Source organism: Gigantopelta aegis, chromosome 2 (assembly GCF_016097555.1).
Source record: "Gigantopelta aegis isolate Gae_Host chromosome 2, Gae_host_genome, whole genome shotgun sequence".
In the NCBI taxonomy this organism is placed as follows: Eukaryota; Metazoa; Mollusca; class Gastropoda; order Neomphalida; family Peltospiridae; genus Gigantopelta; species Gigantopelta aegis.
In genome coordinates, this window is record NC_054700.1 from 5,150,002 (window position 1) to 5,173,863 (window position 23,862).

At 39.2% G+C, this 23,862-nt stretch overlaps 1 protein-coding gene across 1 annotated transcript in view; it reads left to right on the forward strand.

The window, feature by feature from the left end:
- The first annotated feature begins 12,096 nt into the window (after nt 1–12,096).
- The window catches only part of LOC121379273 (microtubule-associated protein futsch-like), a 38,692-nt gene continuing 26,926 nt past the window's right edge, over nt 12,097–23,862 (forward strand). Inside the window, exons 1-2 of the mRNA XM_041507810.1 lie at nt 12,097–12,105; nt 12,920–16,101. Of these exons, the coding sequence (XP_041363744.1) occupies nt 12,097–12,105; nt 12,920–16,101 (3,191 nt within the window). The remainder of the gene's footprint in view (nt 12,106–12,919; nt 16,102–23,862) is intronic.

Genomic DNA, 23,862 nt, shown 5'->3' on the forward strand with positions numbered 1-23,862 from the left:
GTAGCTTAGTTGATAGAGCGCTCGCTTGAGGTGCTTAGAATATTGGATGAAATCTTCTCAGTGGACCATTCTCTGATTGTTTTTTTCTCTCATTCCAACCAGATATGGTATATCAAAGGCTGTGGTATATGCTGTCCTGTCTCTGGAAAAGTGCATATAAAAGATCCCTTGCTGCTAACTGAAAAATGCAGGAGATGTCCTATAAGTTTAAAGTTATAAATTGTATTTATTTAATGACACCACTGGAGCACATTGATTTATTAATCATCGCCTATTGAATGTCAAGACCATACGTCAAAATCATCAAATGGTTGTCATCAAATAGCTGATCGTTAATTAATCAATGTTCTGTAATGGTGTTCTTAAAGAAAACAAACTTTAACTTGTAAATATACACATGTATGTAGTTACACAGATGTAAGATGAAAAGCAGATTCGTAAATTTGACCAACAATGTTCATACCCCAATAGGACAGATTTACCATAAAACCAACTGTATACGTGTACCAGCCGTTTGAACAATGCGACTTGGAGGGCATGAATGTCAGATGAATTAATAAATTGTTTATCCCGGTTTGATCGCGGTATTTACGATCTTCGAAACCTGCCGTGCTATCAACACAGAAATCAGTGACCAAGTCCTTACTAGACATGCATTATATACTAACATTTTGTGACTTACATTTTTCTTTTTGGGTTCAAGGACATACAAGTACACATTTTGTGGGTACAAGAAGCTGATAAACAAAGTTAAAGTTTGTTTTGTTTAATGACTCTACTAGAGCACATTGATTTATTAATCATCAGCTATTGGGGAGGGGGGAGGCGGGATTTAGCTCAGTCGGTTGAGTGCTCACTTGAGGTGCTTGTGTCGCAGGATCGAACCACCTCGGTGGATCCATTCAGCTGATTGGTTTTTTTCTTGTTCCAACCAGTGCACAACAACTGGACAAAGGCCGTGGTATGTGCTTTCCTGTCTGTGGGAAAGTGCATATAAAAGATCCCTTGCTGCATTAGGAAAAATGTAGCGGGTTTCCTCTGATGACTATGAGTCAGAATTACCAAATGTCTGACATCCAATAGCCGATGATTAATTAATTAATGTGCTCCAGTGGTGTCATTAAACAAAACAAACTTTCTTTCATCAGCTGTTGGATGTCAAACATTTGGTAATTTTTATACACAGTGTCAGAGAAGAAACCTGCTCTACTATAGAGAGGAAACCTGCTACATTTTTCCATTGGTAGGAAGGGGACTTTTATATGCACCATCCCAGAGATAGGATAGTACATACCACAGCCTTTGATATACCAGTCATGGTACACTGGCTGGAACGAGAAATAGCCTGTTGGGTCCACCAGCAGGGATCGATCCCAGACCGACCGCAAGCTGATAAATATAATTCTACAAACAAGTCAAGGGGCGGGACTTAACCCAGTGGTAAAGTGTTCGCTTGATGCACAGTCGGTCTAGGATCGATCCCCGTCAGTGGGCCATTGGGCTATTTTTCATTCCAGCCAGTGCAACATGACTGGTATATATCTAAGGCTGTGGTATGTAGTATCCTGTCTGTGGGATGGTGCATATAAAAGATCCCTTGCTACTAATGGAAAACATTTAGTGGATTTCCTCTCTAAGATTTCCTCGATAATTAATAAATCGACTCTAGTAGTGTCGTTAAACAAAACAAACTTTAACAAACAAGTCATGTTTTTGGTAATCAGGTTTTGGTATTAATATAAAAGTAATCTTGGATTGGTCATGATATGTTAATTTACTTACCTGTAAATAAAAAACAAATTGGATGAGTCATTCTTACAGCAGGTATGTTCACAAGATGTCAGACATAGTTTTGTATAAGGGACTGTTCCAAAACTGATTAGATAGGGGAGTCGGGAGACACCTTAATTATTTTTATAACTGGTGGGTATGTGTGTTGTAATTGTTTGGTTTAAACAATATTTATTTACTGTCAAAATATTTAGTTTTGGGACAGGCCAACAGCTAGATGTGTATAACCCTTTGTATATATTGAGGCATCTCCATATATTCTACAAATATAAAATATTTTTGGTTTTACTATAATTTTATTTTGGGGCTGATTACCGTAGTATATAAAAATGTTCGACCACCCCACCCACCCTGAACCCTCCCATATCATGATCAATTGTGGAACAGTGCTAATGTTATTGTCAAACAGTGCTGATGTTATTGCGGAACAGTGCTGGTGTTATTGTCGAACAGTGCTGGTGTTATTGTCGAACAGTGCTGATGTTATTGTCGAACAGTGCTGGTGTTATTGCGGAACAGTGCTGGTGTTATTGCGGAACAGTGCTGGTGTTATTGTGGAACAGTGCTGGTGTTATTGTGGAACAGTGCTGATGTTATTGTGGAACAGTGCTGATGTTATTGCGGAACAGTGCTGGTGTTATTGCGGAACAGTGCTGGTGTTATTGTGGAACAGTGCTGGTGTTATTGCGGAACAGTGCTGGTGTTATTGTGGAACAGTGCTGGTGTTATTGTGGAACAGTGCTGGTGTTATTGTGGAACAGTGCTGCTGTTATTGTGGGACAGTGCTGGTGTTATTGTGGGACAGTGCTGGTGTTATTGTGGAACAGTGCTGATGTTATTGTGGAACAGTGCTGATGTTATTGTCGAACAGTGCTGGTGTTATTGTCGAACAGTGCTGCTGTTATTGTCGAACAGTGCTGGTGTTATTGTGGAACAGTGCTGGTGTTATTGTGGAACAGTGCTGATGTTATTGTCGAACAGTGCTGGTGTTATTGTGGAACAGTGCTGGTGTTATTGTGGGACAGTGCTGATGTTATTGTGAAACAGTGCTGGTGTTATTGTGGAACAGTGCTGGTGTTATTGTGGGACAGTGCTGGTGTTATTGTCGAACAGTGCTGATGTTATTGTCGAACAGTGCTGGTGTTAATTAACCCAAGTGAAAATACAACTGGAATCCCGGCAGGCATTGTACTTGAAACAAGATGGAGTATTTAAATTCAAATCTATAAGTGGAGGTTTATATATACTCTTTAAAAAAAGAAACGCAAAAGGGTACAAATGGGTTATAACTCCGATTTTATGTTTCCTACCGGTTCATGCTTTGTGAATATAAGGTCATTGCATGTCCCAAACACATTCCCACGGTTACATTCGATAAAACGCAGCTACTGTACAATAAAGTTAAAAAATGTGAATATTCGCAAAAACGCAGCCACGTGCAAACCATGTCACCACTGCACGTGCGTTGTCTGCACGTGCAACATGAACACCGACAGTATAAAAGTGCAGGGTGTTCGCTTGCCTGGCCTCTGTATCTGGCCGACAGTTGACAATCCAGGACATGCCACGTCTCAGTGAACCGCAGAGAAACAATGCCATCGGCCGACTAGACGCAGGCGAATCCAGAACGGCCGTTGCCAGGGCATTCCATGTGTCCCCAAGCACCATCTCCAGACTGTGGGACCGTTACCAGCAACATGGATCAACACGTGACCTCCCTAGATCCGGTCGACCACGGGTCACTACCCCCGGGCAGGACCGCTACATCCGGGTATGCCACCTTCGGGAACGATTGACTATTGCCACCTCCACAGCCGCAACAATACCAGGTTTGCGCAGGATATCCGACCAGACCGTACGGAACCGCCTACGTGAGGTAGGAATTCGTGCCAGACGTCCAGTTCGAGGTGTCATCTTAACACCACAACACCGTCGACTCCGACTACAGTGGTGCCAGATTCATCGACAATGGCCTCAACTGCGATGGAGACAGGTGTGGTTCAGTGACGAGTCCCGATTTCTGCTCCGACGTCATGATGGAAGATGTCGCGTGTATAGGCGTCGTGGTGAACGTTATGCGGCAAACTGCGTGCAGGAAGTGGACAGATTCGGTGGGGGTAGTGTCATGGTGTGGGCAGCCATCTCACACACTGGCAGAACTGACCTGGTCCACGTGCAGGGCAACCTGAATGCACAGGGCTACATTGACCAGATCCTCCGGCCACACATCGTTCCAGTTATGGCCAATGCTAACGCAGTGTTCCAACATGACAACGCCAGGCCTCACACAGCACGTCTCACAACGGCTTTCCTACAGAACAACAACATTAATGTCCTTCCTTGGCCATCGATATCACCGGATTTGAACCCAATTGAGCATCTATGGGACGAGTTGGACTGACGCCTCCGACAGCGACAACCACAGCCCCAGACCCTGCCCGAGCTGGCAGCAGCCTTGCAGGCCGAGTGGGCCACCATCCCCCGGGACGTCATCCGTACTCTGGTTGCTTCAATGGGCAGGCGGTGCCAGGCAGTTGTCAACACACGCGGAGGCCACCCCCGGTATTGACTCCAGATGACCTTGACCTTGGTGGTGTGTCCTATCACTTACTCACAATGGACTAGAGTGAATTGTGAACAATCCTGCAACATTTGGTAATTATCGGACTCACCATTCAATAATTAAATCAATTCTCCAAATGTTACGACAATGTGGTTTTGCGTTTCTTCTTTTGAAGAGTATACATGCAGAGGGTGTAGTGGTCTTGCACCTACCCACTGAGTAATTAAAACTTGCTCTAGGTGGGAGCTGGTAATGGGCTGCGAACCCTGCACCTACCAGCCTTATGTCCGATGGCTTAACCACGACACCACCGAGGCCGGGTGCTGGGGTGCAAACCTAAATATGTAGACATACACTAGATGGCTTAGTCACTGTATGTGGAAACCATTACACTGTAAATTGTATGTATACAAGATTCCATTTTATGGCAACTTCTGTACATGTGCTTAACCAACTTAATTGTTTGTTCTGACACCAGTGATTGAAAGCTAAATGGCTGTGCTTTTCTTGGTCAGCAGATGGTCAAGCTGTTTAACAGCGGACAAAACCAGTGTTTCCTGTTTGTTAATAACCATACCACATTTCTCCTGTCCTTACTAACCTAGAAACTTAATACATACATGTAGTCTAGTTTAAGAAATAGGTCTTCAAATATATATATTTAAAAAAAAAAATAATGCTTTTTCAAATGTTTCAAATCTGGGGGCAGGACGTAGCCCAGTGGTAAGGCGCTCGCTCGATGCGCAGTCGGTGTGGAATCGATCCCCGTCGGTAGGCCCATTGGGCTATTTCTCGTTCCAGCCAGTGTACCACGACTGGTATATCAAAGGTTGTAGTATGTACTACCCTGTCTGTGGGATGGTGCATATAAAAGATCCCTTGCTGCTAATTGAAAAGAGTAGCCCATGAAGTGGCGACAGCGGGTTTCCTCTCTCATATCTCTGTGGTACTGTCTGACGCCATATAACCGTAAATAAAATGTTATGTTGTTAAATAAAACATTCCTTTCCTTTCTTTGATACATCAGGTGCATGTGTGTGTGGAGAGCGAAATTTGTAGGGGGGTCAAGTCATGCTCCCTCTGAAAATATATTTTTAAAAATTGGGGGGTTCACCCCTGAAATACTCCTCACACGCGTCTGTATGTATTATAATCACAAGCAGGATGACCTGTGTATAATACAGGTATTTTTAAGAATGGTATTTAATTATGTCAAGTGATACGCTGCGTGTAGCAGTTTTAGTCACATGTGTTACTATTGTCATCTATGGGATTTGATTTAGTGGAATACACCCTACAGGCTATGCTCTATCTACATTACACCATTTCCTAATTTAAGACCTGTGTTTTCACAATGGGACTGTTGAACCGAAGAGTCTCTACATACCTTAACGATATTACAATGTTTGACTTTGCATTATCAGAAAATTCCTGCATATAATGAAACATTAAACTTTTCTTATTGTGTGCTGTCATTTAGTTATTCACGCATGTTTACCCAATGACTGCTGAGCCATGGTTTTCTCCTACTTGTTAGTTATGCCACTGCTACAAAGACCAGTTTGTATACCCACAGGTCAGTGAGGTGTATCAAAATATAACTACCTAATGGTTGTGAGGCTGTTATTACCATTAGTATTGACCATTGGTTGTGAGAGTAGCTGACTGCAACACAAAGGCTACAATCTTTATTCAGGAGCAGATCCAGGGGTTTGTGAAGGGTGTGGGGGTTGGGGAAGGTGGGGAGGGGGTGGGGTGGGGTGGGGTGGGTGCATGGGTGACACCAGACATGAATGATAATAACAGGTGTTTGAAGATGCTTTTATTATTTTCTTTTTTGACCTTCGTGGAAAAAAAACGAGGGGTATGCCCTCCTCGGGTTACCCAGCTGACACTAATTTTGACCTGCTGAGTTCAATCTTTCTTTAAACAACAGCAAGAACATTTATTTTCCTTCCTACCTTTCTTTTTTTTTTTTTTTTTTTTTTTTTTTGCAGCATGCAATAAGAAATGAGCAACTTCTTTGTTCAGGCCAAGCATAATATTTTAGTGAGATAAAATGATCTCTACAGCTTGAGTCATGAATTGTCTTACTTATTACATATTCACAGTAAATCTATTTTGCTAGATCATCATTAGTTTGTACCGGATGGGTGTGTGTTCAGTGTATGATTAAAGTGTGTTTTGTTTAATACCACATTGATTTATTAATCATCAGTATTGGATGTTAAACATTTGATAATTTTGACATAGTCTTAAAGATGAAACCCACTAAATTTTTCCATTAGTAGCAAGGGATTTTTTATATGCACCATCCCACAGATAGGATAGCATGTACCATGACCTTCGAAAAAAACCCCCAAAAACCCCCATGACCTTCGATATACCAGTTGCGGTTCACTGGCTGGAACATGAAATAGCCCAATGGGCCCACCGACGGGGATTGACCCTAGACCATCCGTGGAACAGGCGAAGATTTTACCACTGGACTATGTCCTGTGTGTTCAGTGTGATGTGTATAATTAATACCAGGCTATATATAGGTACACATATTTATAATTTTGTTTTAATTCATCAAAAACACTCCATGTTTTGACTCGTCAGACCTTCCTAAACATCTAGCACTTGATTTCTACCCTCATATTTGAAAGACATAAAATTCAAGGTAAGAAATGATTGTTTGACACCCCAGCACATTGTATGGCTATTTGGTATTTGGTGTTCTCTGACTGGGTCTTTCCCATTCCAATCAGTGCCTCGTGATTTGGTGTATCAAAGGCCATGGAATGTGCTCTCATGTCTATGTGACAGTACATATAAAAGATGCCTTGCTGCTAATTATGGAAAAAATGTAGTGCTTTTCCTCTAAGATTATATATCAGCCAATGTTTAATTAATCAGTGTGCTCTAGTGGTGTCAATAAACAAAACAAACTTTAACTTTGTCATTTTGAAATATGATCTACACATAGAGAGAAAACCAGCAGTCACCCAATAAGCTACCTTTACCAAACAGAAGGATCTTCAATACGTGCTTAACCATAGTTCATTAGATGTCATATGGCTTTGAAGCTACATACACACAACATTACAATAGCCACGTTAACAGATGACTAGTCATCAAGATAATAGCACTTTTCTGACCAATCAAAATTCTCACTTGACTTTACGGTATAATATTTTCCTGATAACAGATAACAATGACTCTCTGCTTTGTAATTGCAGTAATTTGGCCTCTAAATACCTATCATTTGAATCTCCAGAGGCAATGTTCTGCCCCAACAATCGGGAAATAAAAGAAAATTGCTCCCATTGTAGATACTGACTGCAGTGATGGATATTAATAACCTGTTCACTTTGTTGACACACATTTCTGGGTGCTGATGGGTGAATTCCGAAGTTGTAATTTGAGGGCAGGGCGATATATCTGTTGCATTAGGTTATCCTCATCACATCTTTCAAGCAGAAAGGAAAGGAAAGGAATGTTTGAAAGTTAAAAGTTTGTTTTGTTTGATGACACCACTAATTCAAATAGATCAATTAATCATATTGGCTTTTTGATGTCAAACATTTGGCCATTCTGATACATAGACTTCAGAAGTTTGTTTTGTTTTAGAGCACATTGATTTATTAATCATTGGCTATTGGATGTCAAACATTTGGTAATTTTAACATGTACATGTATGTAGTCTTAGAGGAAACCCACCACATTTTTCCATTAGTAGTAAGGGATCTTTTATATGCACCATCTCACAGACAGGATAACACATACCACAGCCTTTGATATACCAGTTGTGGTGCACTGGCTGGAACAAGAAATAGCTCAATGGGCCCACCGATCATAGACTTCAGAGGACACCCACTACATGTTTCTATTAGTAACGAGGGATCCTTTATATGCACCATCTCGCAGACAGGATAACACATACCACAGCCTTTGATATACCAGTTGTGGTGCACTGGCTGGAACAAGAAATAGCCCAATGGGCCCACCGATCATAGACTTCAGAGGACACCCGCTACATGTTTCTATTAGTAACGAGGGATCCTTTATATGCACCATCTCACAGACAGGATAACACATACCACAGCCTTTGATATACCAGTTGTGGTGCACTGGCTGGAACAAGAAATAGCTCAATGGGCCCACCGATCATAGACTTCAGAGGACACCCGCTACATGTTTCTATTAGTAACGAGGGATCCTTTATATGTACCATCTCGCAGACAGGATAACACATACCACAGCCTTTGATATACCAGTTGTGGTGCACTGGCTGGAACAAGAAATAGCCCAATGGGCCCACCGATCATAGACTTCAGAGGACACCCGCTACATGTTTCTATTAGTAACGAGGGATCCTTTATATGCACCATCTCGCAGACAGGATAACACATACCACAGCCTTTGATATACCAGTTGTGGTGCACTGGCTGGAACAAGAAATAGCCCAATGGGCCCACCGATCATAGACTTCAGAGGACACCCGTAAAATGTTTCTATTAGTAACAAGGGATCCTTTATATGCACTTTCCTACAGGCAGGACAGCACATACCATGGTCTTTGATATGCCAGTTATGGGATACTTGTTACAAATGGTCAAAGGGTTCTACTGAAGAGGTTCAATAACCAGAACAGAACTTTATTACTCACAAGGTCACCGTTTGGTAACATAAGAGGCGTACACAAGTTTACACAAAGTGAGCAATCAGATGAGCGTTCTTGGAAGAAAAGAAAAAACTGTGTATAAAATAGACTTACTCAAGATGTTTAGAATAGTAGGGGAGGGATGTAGTCCAGTGGTAAAGCACTCCCCTGATGTGCAGTTGGTCTAGGATCGATCCCTGTCGGTGGGCCCATTGGGTTATTTCTCATTCCAGTCAGTGCACCATGACTGGTATATTAAGATCAATGGTATGTTCTGTCCTGTGTGGGATGATGCATTTAAAAGCTTCTTTGCTACTAATGAAAAATGTAGCGGGTTTCCTCTCCAAGACTATATGTCCAAATTACCAAATGTTTGATATCCAATAGCCGATGGTTAATAATCAATGTGTTCTTTTTTTAGAATAGTATGCCTTACTCATATTAGATAAAGCTTAAATCCCATGACATTTACTAACACATCTACACACAGTATACAGGTGTAAAGAACATACATTGACCAGTATTCCATGACTGGTGTATTAATATTAAAAACTGGCATGTGCTGTCCTCTCTTTCAGGAAGTGCATATATAAAAGATCCCTTGCTACCAATTGACAAGAGTAGCCTATGCAACACCTGCAGGTTTCTTCGCCCCCACACCAATACATTAAAATCTATCACACATAAAAAAAACCCACGCCGCCGCCATTCATTCATTCATTCATTCATTCATTCATTCATTCATACAATTCAGCTATCTGGGCTGTCTGTCCAGGACAGAGGGTTAGTGGTTAGTAGTTTGTTAAAGTAACGTCAGGATGGTATGGTCTTACACCTACCCTTACTCACTCTGGATGGGAGCCAATACCGGGGTATGAACCCAGAATATCTCAACCGTAACTGCTGAATATAAATACATGAAAATAGATTATCATATAAATTTATCGTTATTGTTTGTAAAATTACCCTCCCCACCCATTAATAATAGCACTTTAATATTCACAAATTTTATTTTTATTTAATATCACAATAAAGGCATTTATCATCACCTATGTGCTAGAAATACTTCCACAGTAATGTAGTCATCAGAGGGTGAATTTACGCTCTTTTACTGTTCCGGTCTGTTTAGCCTTTTTACTCCTAACAAATTCAAGCAATTTTTTTTTTTTAAAGCATAGTTTACTTATTAATCACTGTGTGACGTTTGGATTGTTGTTGTTGTTATTTTTCAATGTGCAAATACAAGATTCATGCTGACATTTGCAAGTTGCTTTCATGCATGACATTGTGTTGGTTTTATATAATACAACACGACAGGTATAAATATTCATAAGACAGACTATATGTAAGTTGTTATATGTGAACTGAATGGTTTGTAAATGAGTTATTTTTCCTTTCTTCTTCTCTTTAAAATACACTTCTGGCTTACAGACCTCTGAGAATTGAACATTTGCTAAACCCATTTATTGATTCAGGAATTCGTTTTTTTTAGGTCACCCATTTTCTTTTTGCATATTGTGCATTATGTCCACGCAAATGATGTCCATGGTTTAATTCCCGAGAGAAAAACAAGTTATGTAAAAGTAGAATTGCTTGAGGACAGGAAAGGAAATGTTTTATTTAACGACGCACTCAACACATTTTATTTACGGTTATATGGTTAAGGACCACACAGATATTGAGGGAGGAAACCCGCAGTCGCCACTTCATGGGCTACTCTTTTCAATTAGCAGCAAGGGATCTTTTATATGCACCATCCCATAGACAGGATAGCACATACTACGGCCTTTGATGTACCAGTATTTAACGATGCACTCAACATATTTTGTTTATGGTTATATGTCATCGAACATATGGTTAAGGACCACACAGATATTGAAAGAGGAAACCTGCTGTTGCCACTTCATGGGCTACTCTTTTTGATTAGCAGCAAGGGATCTTTTATATGCAGAATCCCATAGACAGGATAGCACATACCACAGCCTTTGATATACCAGTCGTGGTGCACTGGCTGGAGCGAGAAATAGCCCAATGGGGACCACTGATGGGGATCGATCCCAAACCGACCGCACATCGAACGAGCGCTTTACCACTGGGCTACGTCCTACCCCTGAATTGCGTGTGTGACGTACAAACGAAACAATTGTTATAATTTTCAGAGATCTGCTATATATTTATTATACACAACTATTTTCTTGATTTCAATCTATAGGCATTGGAATCAGAAGGGGCAAATTAATGTAAATGCAACCCCCTTCACTTTGCCCATGTGATCCATGACAATTTAGGATACCTTTTACAAGTGCATGCAATGGATGAGTAGGCACATCTACAAAATATATATATATATATATATACAATGTATAGAGGATAATAAACGAGTTACCAGTTATTATCAAATTTATGTCCCGAGTGAAATAATTTTCAGTTGTCACGAGCTTTAGCGAGTGACAAATAAAAATTATTTCACGAGGGACATAAATTTGATAATAACTGGGACTGAGTTTGTTATTCTATTTATTACCTCAGCTATTTTTTCTCTAAAAGCCTTTATTTTCGACGCACATGCACGAAGGCCAACCTGTATAGGAACGATGAAAACCACTTTACGCACTGTTCTGAGAATTACTATAACGTTGTAATTTCATCACGTTCATAGATAATTTAAAAAAACACAAGTTCTCTTTATTCTGCTTCCAAATCTATAATGAATTGCATTAAAATGACATTTTGTTATTAATTTAACACCAAAAAGAGAGACCCATAAAGGCAAACTCTTTAAACTGCATGACATCATTTTGTGTTTGTCAAATCGTGATGAAGTCATATTTAGTACCGACAAAGTCATTGGTTTGTAAGCGTCAAATTGTCCAATAGTATTGTTCGTTAGACCAATGCAGCATATTTCTCACTGAGAAAATATGGAAAATATTTTCCCTGTTATGAGTGACCGCTGGGTAATAAATATATATATATATATATTTTTTTTCATCCCTAGCCATGCAAGACAGACCCATTCCATGACGTCAGCCCATGTGGAATAAATCGGTCTTGTATGGGCTATGACGTCATTGAATTTAACATGTGAAGTATTATGGCATTGGTAATATATGACGTCATATCAATGCGAGTTGGTTAGTTTTAGATCAATATTTTGTTATTAAAATCTTCATTATAAAAGCTATCTTATTAATTTGTAGTATTGAATTATATTTAACCCATGAAACAGACACGGCAAGTATGATAGTGTAGTTTATTTATGATAAAACGGTCAAAATAAAGAAATTACATTTTCAGCCATCTTTGTTTGTTCATGTAAAATAATGGTTTATTTATCGAATGGATGGGAGGAAAAGACTCCATCATATGCGGTCATGTGAGATAGAAAAAGTACAACCTCAGTGGTGGATTTTGTTTGTTTTGTTTGCAGCTACATGTATTTGAGGGGTTTTTTTTTCATTGTTGTTATTTTGTGAAGTTTATTGCCCATTTCTTTGGATGTATTAATATATAATATTCTCTACAAACAAAGCCATTTGTAGATATTTGTAATTACAATCTTACATGTACCTTGTTAACATGGCTGTGTACTCTTCACCATTCATCTCATTATCATGCTTGAGATGTTGTGTGCCTAGGACAGTGTGCTTGAACCTTAATTGGATATAAGCACGGATATAAGTTGAAATGAAAATGAAGTGAGATGTTCTAACAAAAATGTCTTTACCTCTGTGTTAAATGTTTAAATGGTGTCTTTAACACAAAGAAACAAAAACAAAACCCACAACAACAATTGCCATGTGCAGTTGTAAACCTTGACATCATGCTGGAACTGTATAGTTTAACATAATGATGAGAAAAATAACTGATGGTTATCATTGTTGTAATAATTATATGTATCTTGTTATATTTTTCAGGTTAAACGATTACTTCCAAGTGGCGTTGGTTCCCGGTCAGGACAGTTGAAAGTAGGAGACCGTCTGCTGTCGTGCAATGGACGTTCGCTAAGGGGGGTAACTCAGGCTCACTGTTTGAACATTCTGAAGTCGTCTGGTGAAGAGGTGACATTAAAACTGTTGAGGCAGGTTCACAATGACACTCCAATGGAAATATCAGTTACCATGTCAGACTCATCGAATGTGAAAAAGTCTCGAATGCGAACTCCCGTATCTGGTGAAATTATTCAAACAGACAGTACCAATAACAACATTTTAATATCAGATTCATCTCATGAGTCTTCAACTGAAAGTGAAGTATTAAAAAATAAAAATGCGGGAATTTCCGGTTATTCTTCATCAGTAATACAAACCAATTTTACGGAATCTTCAACAAACTTTGACATGTCTTCTCCAACCAATGAAACGCAAGATTCATTATCTGTGGAAACCAATGTTAATATTGTGTCATGTGACGAGACAAACTCTAACCAATCAAAGGATGCAGGAACTGTTCACCAGCCTCTCTTTGATAGTCACATCTCAGCCAACCAATCAGATCTCTGCAACAATTCTGCGGGGGATATTTTTCAAACTCCCGTAAGTGACAGAAAAGGATCTAGACATGTTCATTCAAATGAGAGTAGCGAGTTTGATTCAGTGTACCAGACTGCTGACAGTACACTAGAAGCTAATGGAAGTCTGAGCCATCAAGAAGATCCGGGGATACCTCCACCAATGGAATTTGCAGACACTCCCGTAAAATCAAGAAAAGAAACTGGAGAAGATTCACTGAAATTTGAAGAGAGTGTTATTCCAGTCACAAACATAGATGATCTGTTGGAAGAATCAGAGTCAGAAATGATGTCTGCTCCAAAAAATGAAAACAATGAATTTTCCAACATGGCTAACAAGAGCAGACGCCATTTGTTGGAGTTAAATGGAAACACAGAAGAAATCGTTTCTCGGTCGCAGACGACTTTGAATTCGGAACCGACTTGTGACTTGCTTCTTGATATTGGATCGAATGTTTCTTCAAATGATATTCCTGATATTGCTCTCAGAAATGAGGAATATTCTGAAAGACAGGAGGATCTGGTGACTGACAATAAAACTTCAAATGAAAATTTGTTGGATAATTTTAACAGTGACATGACAGCTGAGATTTCCTATTCTGGACATAACCAAAATGAAAATGTCTTGAAACCTGAAAGAAACAGAGTTGAGAATTCTAAGTCCGAGACAGGAAATTTATTAGATTTTGATGATTTTAATGCAAAAAGTGTTGAAAAAGTGGTTTCAAGTGATGGTGATGAAGCTAAAAGTGAAACATTTTCAAATGTTCCAGCCAGAGAATTGGATACATCTTTGGATGTCAATATAAAAGAATCAGAAAAAGAACTGAAATTCCAGACTGATTTTATAGCAAAGGATAAACAAAATGGTTCTGTTATCAAAGAAAATAACAAAACAGCTGGTGTCTGTCAACAGAACGAAAATATGGATTTACCAGACGACCATAATGTGACCCAGGTGGGAGTTACCTCCCCTGATAATGACTTCTTTTCTCCAGGAAACGTAACATCAATTCCAGTTGTCGATGACAAAACAAACAAAACAAAGGGCAGCACTTGTGAATCAAAGAAGCCATTTGTAACGGTGACACCTGTTAACAATCAGCCATCGATAACGACAGTGACCGTGTCAAACGTTAAAGCCGATAAAGTGGGAGCAGGTACACCGAGTCAACCTGGTACAGAATTCCACTCTCCGGGGCCTGCAGTAATCAGCGTGGGTAATTCACCACATGATTCCGATCACACCGTGAAAATATCGGTGGACGGAAACAACGTCCCAGTGGACGCGAGCGTTACCAAACTGACTGCCTCCAAGAGAAAGCAACACAAAATGAACATGTCGTCGCCAATCCACATACCAATCCCATTAGTCCCGGCAGGTGAAGACAACTCTGATGTTATTATTCCTCTGTGTATGAAAACAAACGAACAGGGTGTCCGAGTCTTTGAAGAAGGAGGAACCGCTCCCACGGTGGGCTCTTCGAAAACGAAAGTTGTCGACGAGACTGCCAGACGAGACCTTGCCTCAATTTTGTTGGATCTTTCGCTTTCGTCGCAGAGGTCGGGAGAGAAATGTTTAAAAGAATCGTCGGCTGTTGATGAGGGTGAAATAGTACCGGAGTGTGTTTCCAGAAAGGAGACAGCCATTCTTATGAACGTCTTTGAAAAGTGGCTTCAAGGAGGAGGAAGTGAGAAGGGGTTGTCTCCCTTTAAGAAACTTGTGTCTGGTGTGATGGAGGTAGAGAGTAAAGAACAAGACAGAACGAATGTGGTGCTGAATGTGAACAAAACTTCCAGTTCAAATCAAAAGGAAGACATCACATCAGTGGCCGAAAAAATAAATAGTCAAAATGGCCACATTGTCACGGTTACCGAGGGAAAAGGTGACAGTTTAATTCATAAAACGTTTGTTAATGTGACGGATAAACCGAAAACTGAGGTTAAACATCAGACTTTACTGAATGTAACAAACAAAATATCAGGCAGTGTTTCAGTTCTTCAAAACAAAGATACACACCAAAGGGAGACAACTGAAATGAAATCGAAGTCAACACTTGGAGCTAAAATTTCTTCACCTCCTTCTTTGACAAAAGACAAAGATCAACATGAAAGGGAGATAACTGAAACCAAAACAAAGGCAACATTTGGAGCTAAAATTTCTTCACCTCCACTGACAAAAGACAAAGATCAACATGAAAGGGAGATAACTGAGACAAAATTAAAACCAACACTGGGTGCTAAATTTTCTTCACCTCCTTCACTGGAGAGTTCCCACTCCAAACTGGGGTCATCGTCACTGACGAGAATCGGACTGCTCGCCCCGGTGAGACCAGGGTCGACTCTGTCCACCACAACATCCGGTGTCATGTCTTCTCTTCGACCTCTCAGTCCATCGAGGGGTCAGTTTATGGTGAAAACCACGCGGACGGAGTATCCCAGAGCCAGGCAGGAAGACGGCCCCTTCCAGGTGGATGTGCTGAAAGGCATTGTGGGATTAGGCATAAAGATAAAGGTCTCACCAGACGGTTTTGCCAGAGTCGCCGAGATTCAGAGTAACAGCCCAGTTGCCAGGAATGGAAGTATGAAGTAAGTGCAGATTTTTGAGTGGTACTTTGTTTTGTGTAGTTACTATAAGAATAAAGTAAAGTTTGTTTTGTTTAACGACAACACTAGAGCACATTGATTTTATTGACACGGTCATAGAGAGGAAACCCGCTACATTTTTCCATTAGTAGCATGGGATCTTTTATATGCACCATCCCACAGACAGGATAGCGCATACCACGACCTTTGATATACCAGTCGTAGTTCACTGGCTGTGATGAGAAATACTATAAGAATTAAGGTTACATACTTAAGAAATTCTCATACTCGTCTACATGTACTCGTCTACATGTACATGTTTATAGGTGAAATAAAACAACCTCAGTGGGATGTGTTAAGCCACAACGGGGGCAGGTTCTAGCTCAGTTGGTAGAGCGCTTGCCTAGGGTGCTTTGACATATTCCCCGCTTTTGTTTTTTGCCATTTCAGCCATTGTCCCATCAAAGGCCAATGTGTGTGCTGTCCTGTCTGTGAAAAAGTGGATATAAAACATCCCTTTCTGCTAGAGGAAAAATGGAACAGGTTTCCTCTAAGAATATACCAGTATTTTAAAATGACCAAATGTTTGACATCTATTGGCCGATGATGAATAAATCAATGTGCTCTAGTGGTGGTGTTATTATAAACCCACTACAGTTTTCCATTAGCAGCAAGGCATCTTTTATATGGACTTTCCCACATACAGGACAGCACATACCATGACTTTTGATATACCAGTCATGGGGCACTGATGGGGACAAATGGACCTTTACACATTTTGCAATTTCAAGATTAATATAATTAAAATCAAAAAATATATAAAGTTAAACAAGTTTATGTTATCAATGGGCATCTGTTATGGTTAAATGTCATAAACACAGTACTGTATTAAAGACTTGAGTTCAAAGAACCACTGATACTACATACCACATACTTGTGTACATTGTGGGTTACCCATTTTAATTTGCCATTTCCTCACCAAATTCCTCAAAATCAGAAACAAATGTACTCGGGTGTCATTTAAACAAACAATGCTTTCCTCTAAATCTGCTACAGATGCCTGGCTTTCTGAACACTGCACAATCTGACAGCTGGCCCTGTGCTTTCAGACATCAGGGTTTCTAGAATTTTTATAAAATTCACTAACCATGGGATCAGTAATTTAAGAAATTTACTAGCCACGATTAAAAATCCACTAGTCCTACTTTACTTTAAGTAAATAAATTTTACTAATTAATAGTAATAATCGGATATGTCACCTAAAGAGGGACATGGAGCTAAAACACATTAAGATTGGGCGTGTGTGGGGGTGGGAGTTTGTTACAGGATATTCATATTTTAAAAATAAGACTAAAGTGCAGCATTTGACATTTGTTTTCACTAGCCATTTGGCATGGTAATATTAGTTGTTTACTAGCACAACATTGAATATCACTAGCTATGGGAGTGGGGCTATCATAATCTAGAAGCCCTGTCTGGCATGGCAATAGTAGTTATTTACTAGCCCAACATTGAATATCACTAGCCATGGGAGTGGGGCTACCATAATCTAGAAGCCCTGTGGCATGGCAATAGTAGTAATTTACTAGCACAACATTGAATATCACTAGCCATGAGAGTGGGGCTACCATAATCTAGAAGCCCTGTAGCATGGCAATAGTAGTAATTTACTAGCACAACATTGAATATCACTAGCCATGGGAGTGGGGCTACCATTATCTAGAAGCCCTGTGGCATGGCAATAGTAGTAATTTACTAGCACAACATTGAATATCACTAGCCATGGGAGTGGGGCTACCATTATCTAGAAGCCATGTGGCATGGCAATAGTAGTAATTTACTAGCACAACATTGAATATCACTAGCCATGGGAGTGGGGCTACCATTATCTAGAAGCCCTGTGGCATGGCAGTAGTAGTAATTTACTAGCACAACATTGAATATCACTAGCCATGGGAGTGGGACTACCATAATCTAGAAGCCATGTGGCATGGCAGTAGTAGTAATTTACTAGCACAACATTGAATATCACTAGCCATGGGAGTGGGGCTACCATTATCTAGAAGCCCTGTGGCATGGCAGTAGTAGTAATTTACTAGCACAACATTGAATATCACTAGCCATGGGAGTGGGGATACCATAATCTAGAAGCCCTGGACATTTTAAAATTCAAGTCACAAGTCATTAATAAATGCTTGAGACTTTGAAAAAAACCAGCAGCAGGATTTAGCTCAGTTGGTTGAGTGCTCGCTTGAGGTGCTTGCGTCGCAGGATCGAATCACCTCGTTGGATCCATTCAGCTGATTGGGTTGTTTCTTGTTCCAACCAGTGCACCACAACTGGACAAAGGCCGTAGTATGTGCTTTTCTGTCTGTGGGAAAGTGCATATAAAAGATCCCTTACTGCATTAGAAAAAATGTAGCGGGTTTCCTCTGATGACTACGAGCCAGAATTACCAAATGTTTTACATCCAATAGCAGATTAATTAATCAATGTGCTCCAGTGGTGTCGTTAAACAAAACAAACAAACATCTTTAAAAAACCAGAGAAAAAACCTAACATGATTATCTACCTATAGTCCATCACATCTTCCTACAAAAATATTTGTGATAAATAATTTCAGTTTGGTTTGATGTAAGAAGGAAAGTAACTTGTTTTGGAACTAACAAAAAAAAAAACCCAACTACTTTTGTCTGCAATTTAGAAATCAGTCGGCTCAGAAATAAATAACTTGCAGTAAATTCCATAGTCTGAAAAAAAAGAGTGTTCCCTGTGGGACAGACTGTAAGTGTACAGATCCTACCAGCCATACTGGTATTATATAGTGGTTAATCTTTAATATCATCTTAAGACTAACGCCATGGCAACGACATACTAATTGTATGCGTGTTGTGTCATTAAAGAGTCCAGTTTAGACTCTAAATGAGCATTGTTTTGTTTTTTAAAGAATATTCTATAAATTTCATAAAAAATTAAGGAATATTTACACACAAAAAGAGAAAGAAAAATGAGTAATACCAGTATGGTAAGAATTATATACTGATGGAAAGAAATAATGGATTACAGAAAGACTGACAATAGATAGAAAGAAATGTTTTATTTAATGACGCACTCGACACATTTTATTTACGGTTATATGGCGTCACACATATGGTTAAGGACCACACAGATATTGAGAGAAGAAACCCACTGTCGCCACTTCATGGACTACTCTTTTAAATTAGGACAAGGACAAGGACAGAATGTTTAACATGCATTTTCAGAGCAAGCTGTTGTAGTGCACGTCTGTCCTGGGCACAAGTACTGGCCTCAGCCGGTTCCTCTGTCCAGGACAGGACGATTAGCAGCAAGGGATCTTTTATATGCACTATCCCACAGACAGGGTAGTACATACCTCGGCCTTTGATATGCCAGTCGTGGTGCATTGACTGGAATGAGAAATAGCCCAATGGGACTGACAACAGAGTCACTGCAACCAAAACTCTCATCTATAGTGTCAAGAGGTTAACTGTGTTCCTCACACTTGATTCCACATTACTGGCATTCGATCCCACATTACATCTTCGTGTTATATACACCAGCCTCGGTGGCGTCGTGGTTAGGCCATCGGTCTACAGGCTGGTAGGTACTGGGCTCGGATCCCAGTCGAAGCATGGGATTTTTAATCCAGATACCGACTCCAAACCCTGAGTGAGTGCTCCGCAAGGCTCAATGGGTAGGTGTAAACCACTTGCACCGACCAGTGATCTATAACTGGTTCAACAAAGGCCATGGTTTGTGGTATCCTGCCTGTGGGAACTGCAAATAAAAGATCCCTTGCTGCTAATCGGAAAGAGTAGCCCATGTAGTGGCGACAGCGGGTTTCCTCTCAAAATCTGTGTGGTCCTTAACCATAATTATGTCTGACGCCATATAACCATAAATAAAATGTGTTGAGTGCATCGTTAAACAAAACATTTCTTTCTTTTCGTGTTATATACAGACATTAATACACTAGTAGTGAATTACATTTGGTCTACAATACAAAGTGTTTCCTTATTGTTTCTTGTAGTACATAACCTTGCCTATATAGGTGCTCAGTCTGATGTGGTATTTTCACTAGATTAAAAGATTGTCAGTATGAAAGAAGCTTTATACTCTTTTTTTTTATTTGTTTGAAATAGTATGTGACAGAATTCAGCTGTGTTGGTATATTACCATTAATACATGTATATAATTATGTCCAGGTACTCAGTCTGTTGTGAGTTTTACCATTACCATTAAAATCATAAAACTGTCTTGATTATACCATGATGTATGTTTCAAAAATCTATTGAACTCATTAAACATGACTCCCACCTAGGGCAGAGAAAAAAAAAAAAAATACCAGTAGTAAAAATAGATTCATTGTGTTAACAGTTATCTAGGGAAATTAAATCATGTTATTGATGATTCTTGTTGTAATATCTATTAACCAAGTTGCCAGTTCATTCAGTTGTTTTGTTTAATATTCTAGCATCATTCCAAAATGTTGAGTTTTAAGAATGGGGACTGTAATTTTAATTAAATTTGTAGGTACTGGGGAGTGGGATCTAGCTTAGCTGGTAGAGTGCTCGCCTGAGGTGTGTGGACCAGAATTTATCCAGGCATTCTATGGGTCCGAACATAGGCCCCTTTCCAAAAGCATGTGACACTGAAAATTCCCAATTTGATTCCATCAGACATGGGACTTTCCAAAAAAATCTTTGATATCTCCCTGTCGAAAGACCGAATCCCTGTTGGGTCGAGAGACCGAATTCTTGTTGGGTCGAGAGACCGAATCCCCGTTGGGTCGATAGACCAAATCCCCATTGGGTCGAAAGCCCAAATCCCCTTGGTAGACCCATTCTCTGATTAGATTGTTTCCAGTGCCAACCAGTACCAAATGACTAATGTATCAACAGTTATGGTATGTGCTGTCCTGTCTGTGTGAAAGTGTGTATAAAAGATTTCTTGCTATTAATGGAATTTTTTATAGCATTTGAAGACTATAATATATGCACTGTAGTTAAACAAAACAAACTTTAAAATATGTCAGAAATGAACAAACACACTTTTGGGCTGTTTTGACAGCAAAAAAAAGGAATCATTCGGTGTTTTGTTTAGTATATGGGTATGGCAATTCCAACCCATAAGAGAAACTTTTTTTTTTTTTTTTTTTTTGTATGAATATCATTAAATCTCCCTCTCCCATGTTCTCCCTTATATAAGGTTGAAATTGGTGTTTGTTGGGGAGAAATGACATCCTCAGACTGAGTACTCAGTCTGTTCTGAAGTTTGATACAACTACAATGTTGATAAAACTCAAATACATGTTTTACAACACTATCAGAACAAATATGCATACATGCACATGTTATTACACATGTATTCATATAGTGTTACATAATCTGTACTGTTTCGTCTTCACAGGCATTTATATATATGAGCTGTATAAACCCCATCAGCTAAACTAAGTTAACATGGAGGAGGTTGGGGTGAATAACTTAAATTCTTTCCATAGATACTCAAAATGTCATTGTTTAAGTGGGGTGGGATGTAGCCCAGTGGTTAAAGTGTTTACTTGATGTGCAATCAGTCTAAGATCAATCCCTGTTGGTAGGCTGATTGGCTATTTCTCGTTCCAGCCAGTGTTCTACATTTGGTGGGTAAAATATCTAACTGTTATTGTTAAGATTACGGCTAGTTTTAGGGTTGGGGTTAGTTTTTGGGTTACGTTTAGTTTTAGGGTTGGGGTTAGTTTTTGGGTTTGGGTTAGTTTTAGGGTTAGGTTTAGTTTTAGGGTTACGTTTATTTTTTGGGTTGGGGTTAGTTTTTGGGTTACGTTTAGTTTTAGGGTTGGGGTTAGTTTTTGGGTTTGGGTTAGTTTTAGGGTTGGGGGGTAGTTTTAGGGTTGGGGTTAGTTTTAGGATTACGGCTAGTTTTAGGGTTGGGGTTAGTTTTAGGATTACGGCTAGTTTTAGGGTTGGGGTTAGTTTTAGGATTACGGCTAGTTTTAGGGTTGGGGTTAGTTTTAGGATTACGGCTAGTTTTAGGTTTGGGGTTAGTTTTAGGATTACGACTAGTTTTAGGGTTGGGGTTAGTTTTAGGATTACGGCTAGTTTTAGGGTTGGGGTTAGTTTTAGGATTATGGCTAGTTTTAGGGTTGGGGTGAGGTTCCCTCTTTATATATTTATCAATATAAAAGGGGTGGTGAGTAACGGGCAGAAATCTTTCTGGCTGTGGTATGTATTATCCTGTCTGTGGGATGATTCATATAAAAGATCTCTTGCTGATATTCAGACAGATTTGGTCATGGGGTGGTGGCAGCAGGTTTCTTCTCTAATATGTGTCCTTAACCAATGTCCGACGCCATATAACCATAAATTAAAATGTGTTGACTGATGTTAACCAAAATTTTCTTTCTTTCTTTATTTCATTCTTTCTTTCTTTCTTTCTTTCTCTCATTATCTATGTGAATTTCTTAATCATATGTCCAACACCATATAACCATAAATTAAAATATGTTGAGTGCATCATGAAATAACAAATTTCTTTATTTCATTTTTTAAAAATTCCGTAAACTAGTACCCACACACAATTTTAAGATTAGTCATACTTACCCCCTACATACTTTTTTTGTGTGTACAAAACTAACATCCATTGTGCTAATGCATTAGGTTTGTGGTGAACCTGTATTTCAAGTATCCACAAACACCAACACCAGGTTCACAACAAAACAGTGAGTGGATGTAAGCCGACTTAATCCCCCTGATTACTGTAATCTCCTTAATTATCCCCTGTAATTTGATCAGTGGAGGGAAATCCAGTGAGCCATAAGTGAAGTACAGACACAGGTATTTGTGTGTGGTGTTTTTCATTCAGACACATGGTGCATGGATAGGAATATAGGTTAGAGATTTACTGGTGAGAATTTCTTTGTTTTACGATTATATACACAGTATAGTTACATTTAGAAAAAGATTTAATTTCATTTAAAACATATCTTATTGTAGAGCAAAAACACTGGGCACAGATTCTTCTGTATGCACACAATTTATATGTGGTGATAATCAAAATGTCTTCATTTAATTTGAGATTATGAGTAATAACTTTGAAAAACTATTAATATTATGTTTCTACATTTAAGATATAACAGTTAATAATCAGATAGCAATGACAAAACTTCACTTTTTATGAACGTGTATAACTTTATCAAACTGAAAGTGAAATTTGTATTGTAGCTGATTGATCTGTATTTAAGTACATCTACATGTTTATATACCTGACCGTTACAACCGTTATATTATTGGTTAGGGTTAACATTAGATTTAGGGTTAATTCAGGTTACCTTTTGGGTTAAAGTGAGCTAGGTTCTCTTTTTATACATGTATCAATATAACAGGAAGTAACAGGTAGATATCTTTCTAAAACACAGACATTGAATGGGTCTACTGAGATGGTTTGATCCTGCGACACAAAGCACCTCAGGCGAGCACTGAGATAGATAATGCTCCTTTAGCAAAACTAGTGGTAAATTCAGTTTGGATTAGAAACAGCAGTCTAACTTAATGTTGAATTCGTCATTAAATAAATAATTTCTTTCTTCTTTCTTTCTTCTTTCTTTCTTTCTTTCTTTTTTTTTTAAAGACTAACTACATGTAGTACCTAGGCACAAATCTGAGATTAGTTGTACTTACCCGGTACATATATAATTTGATTAACAAAAATAACAGTCATTGTGCTAATACACTTCTTGTTCTTTCA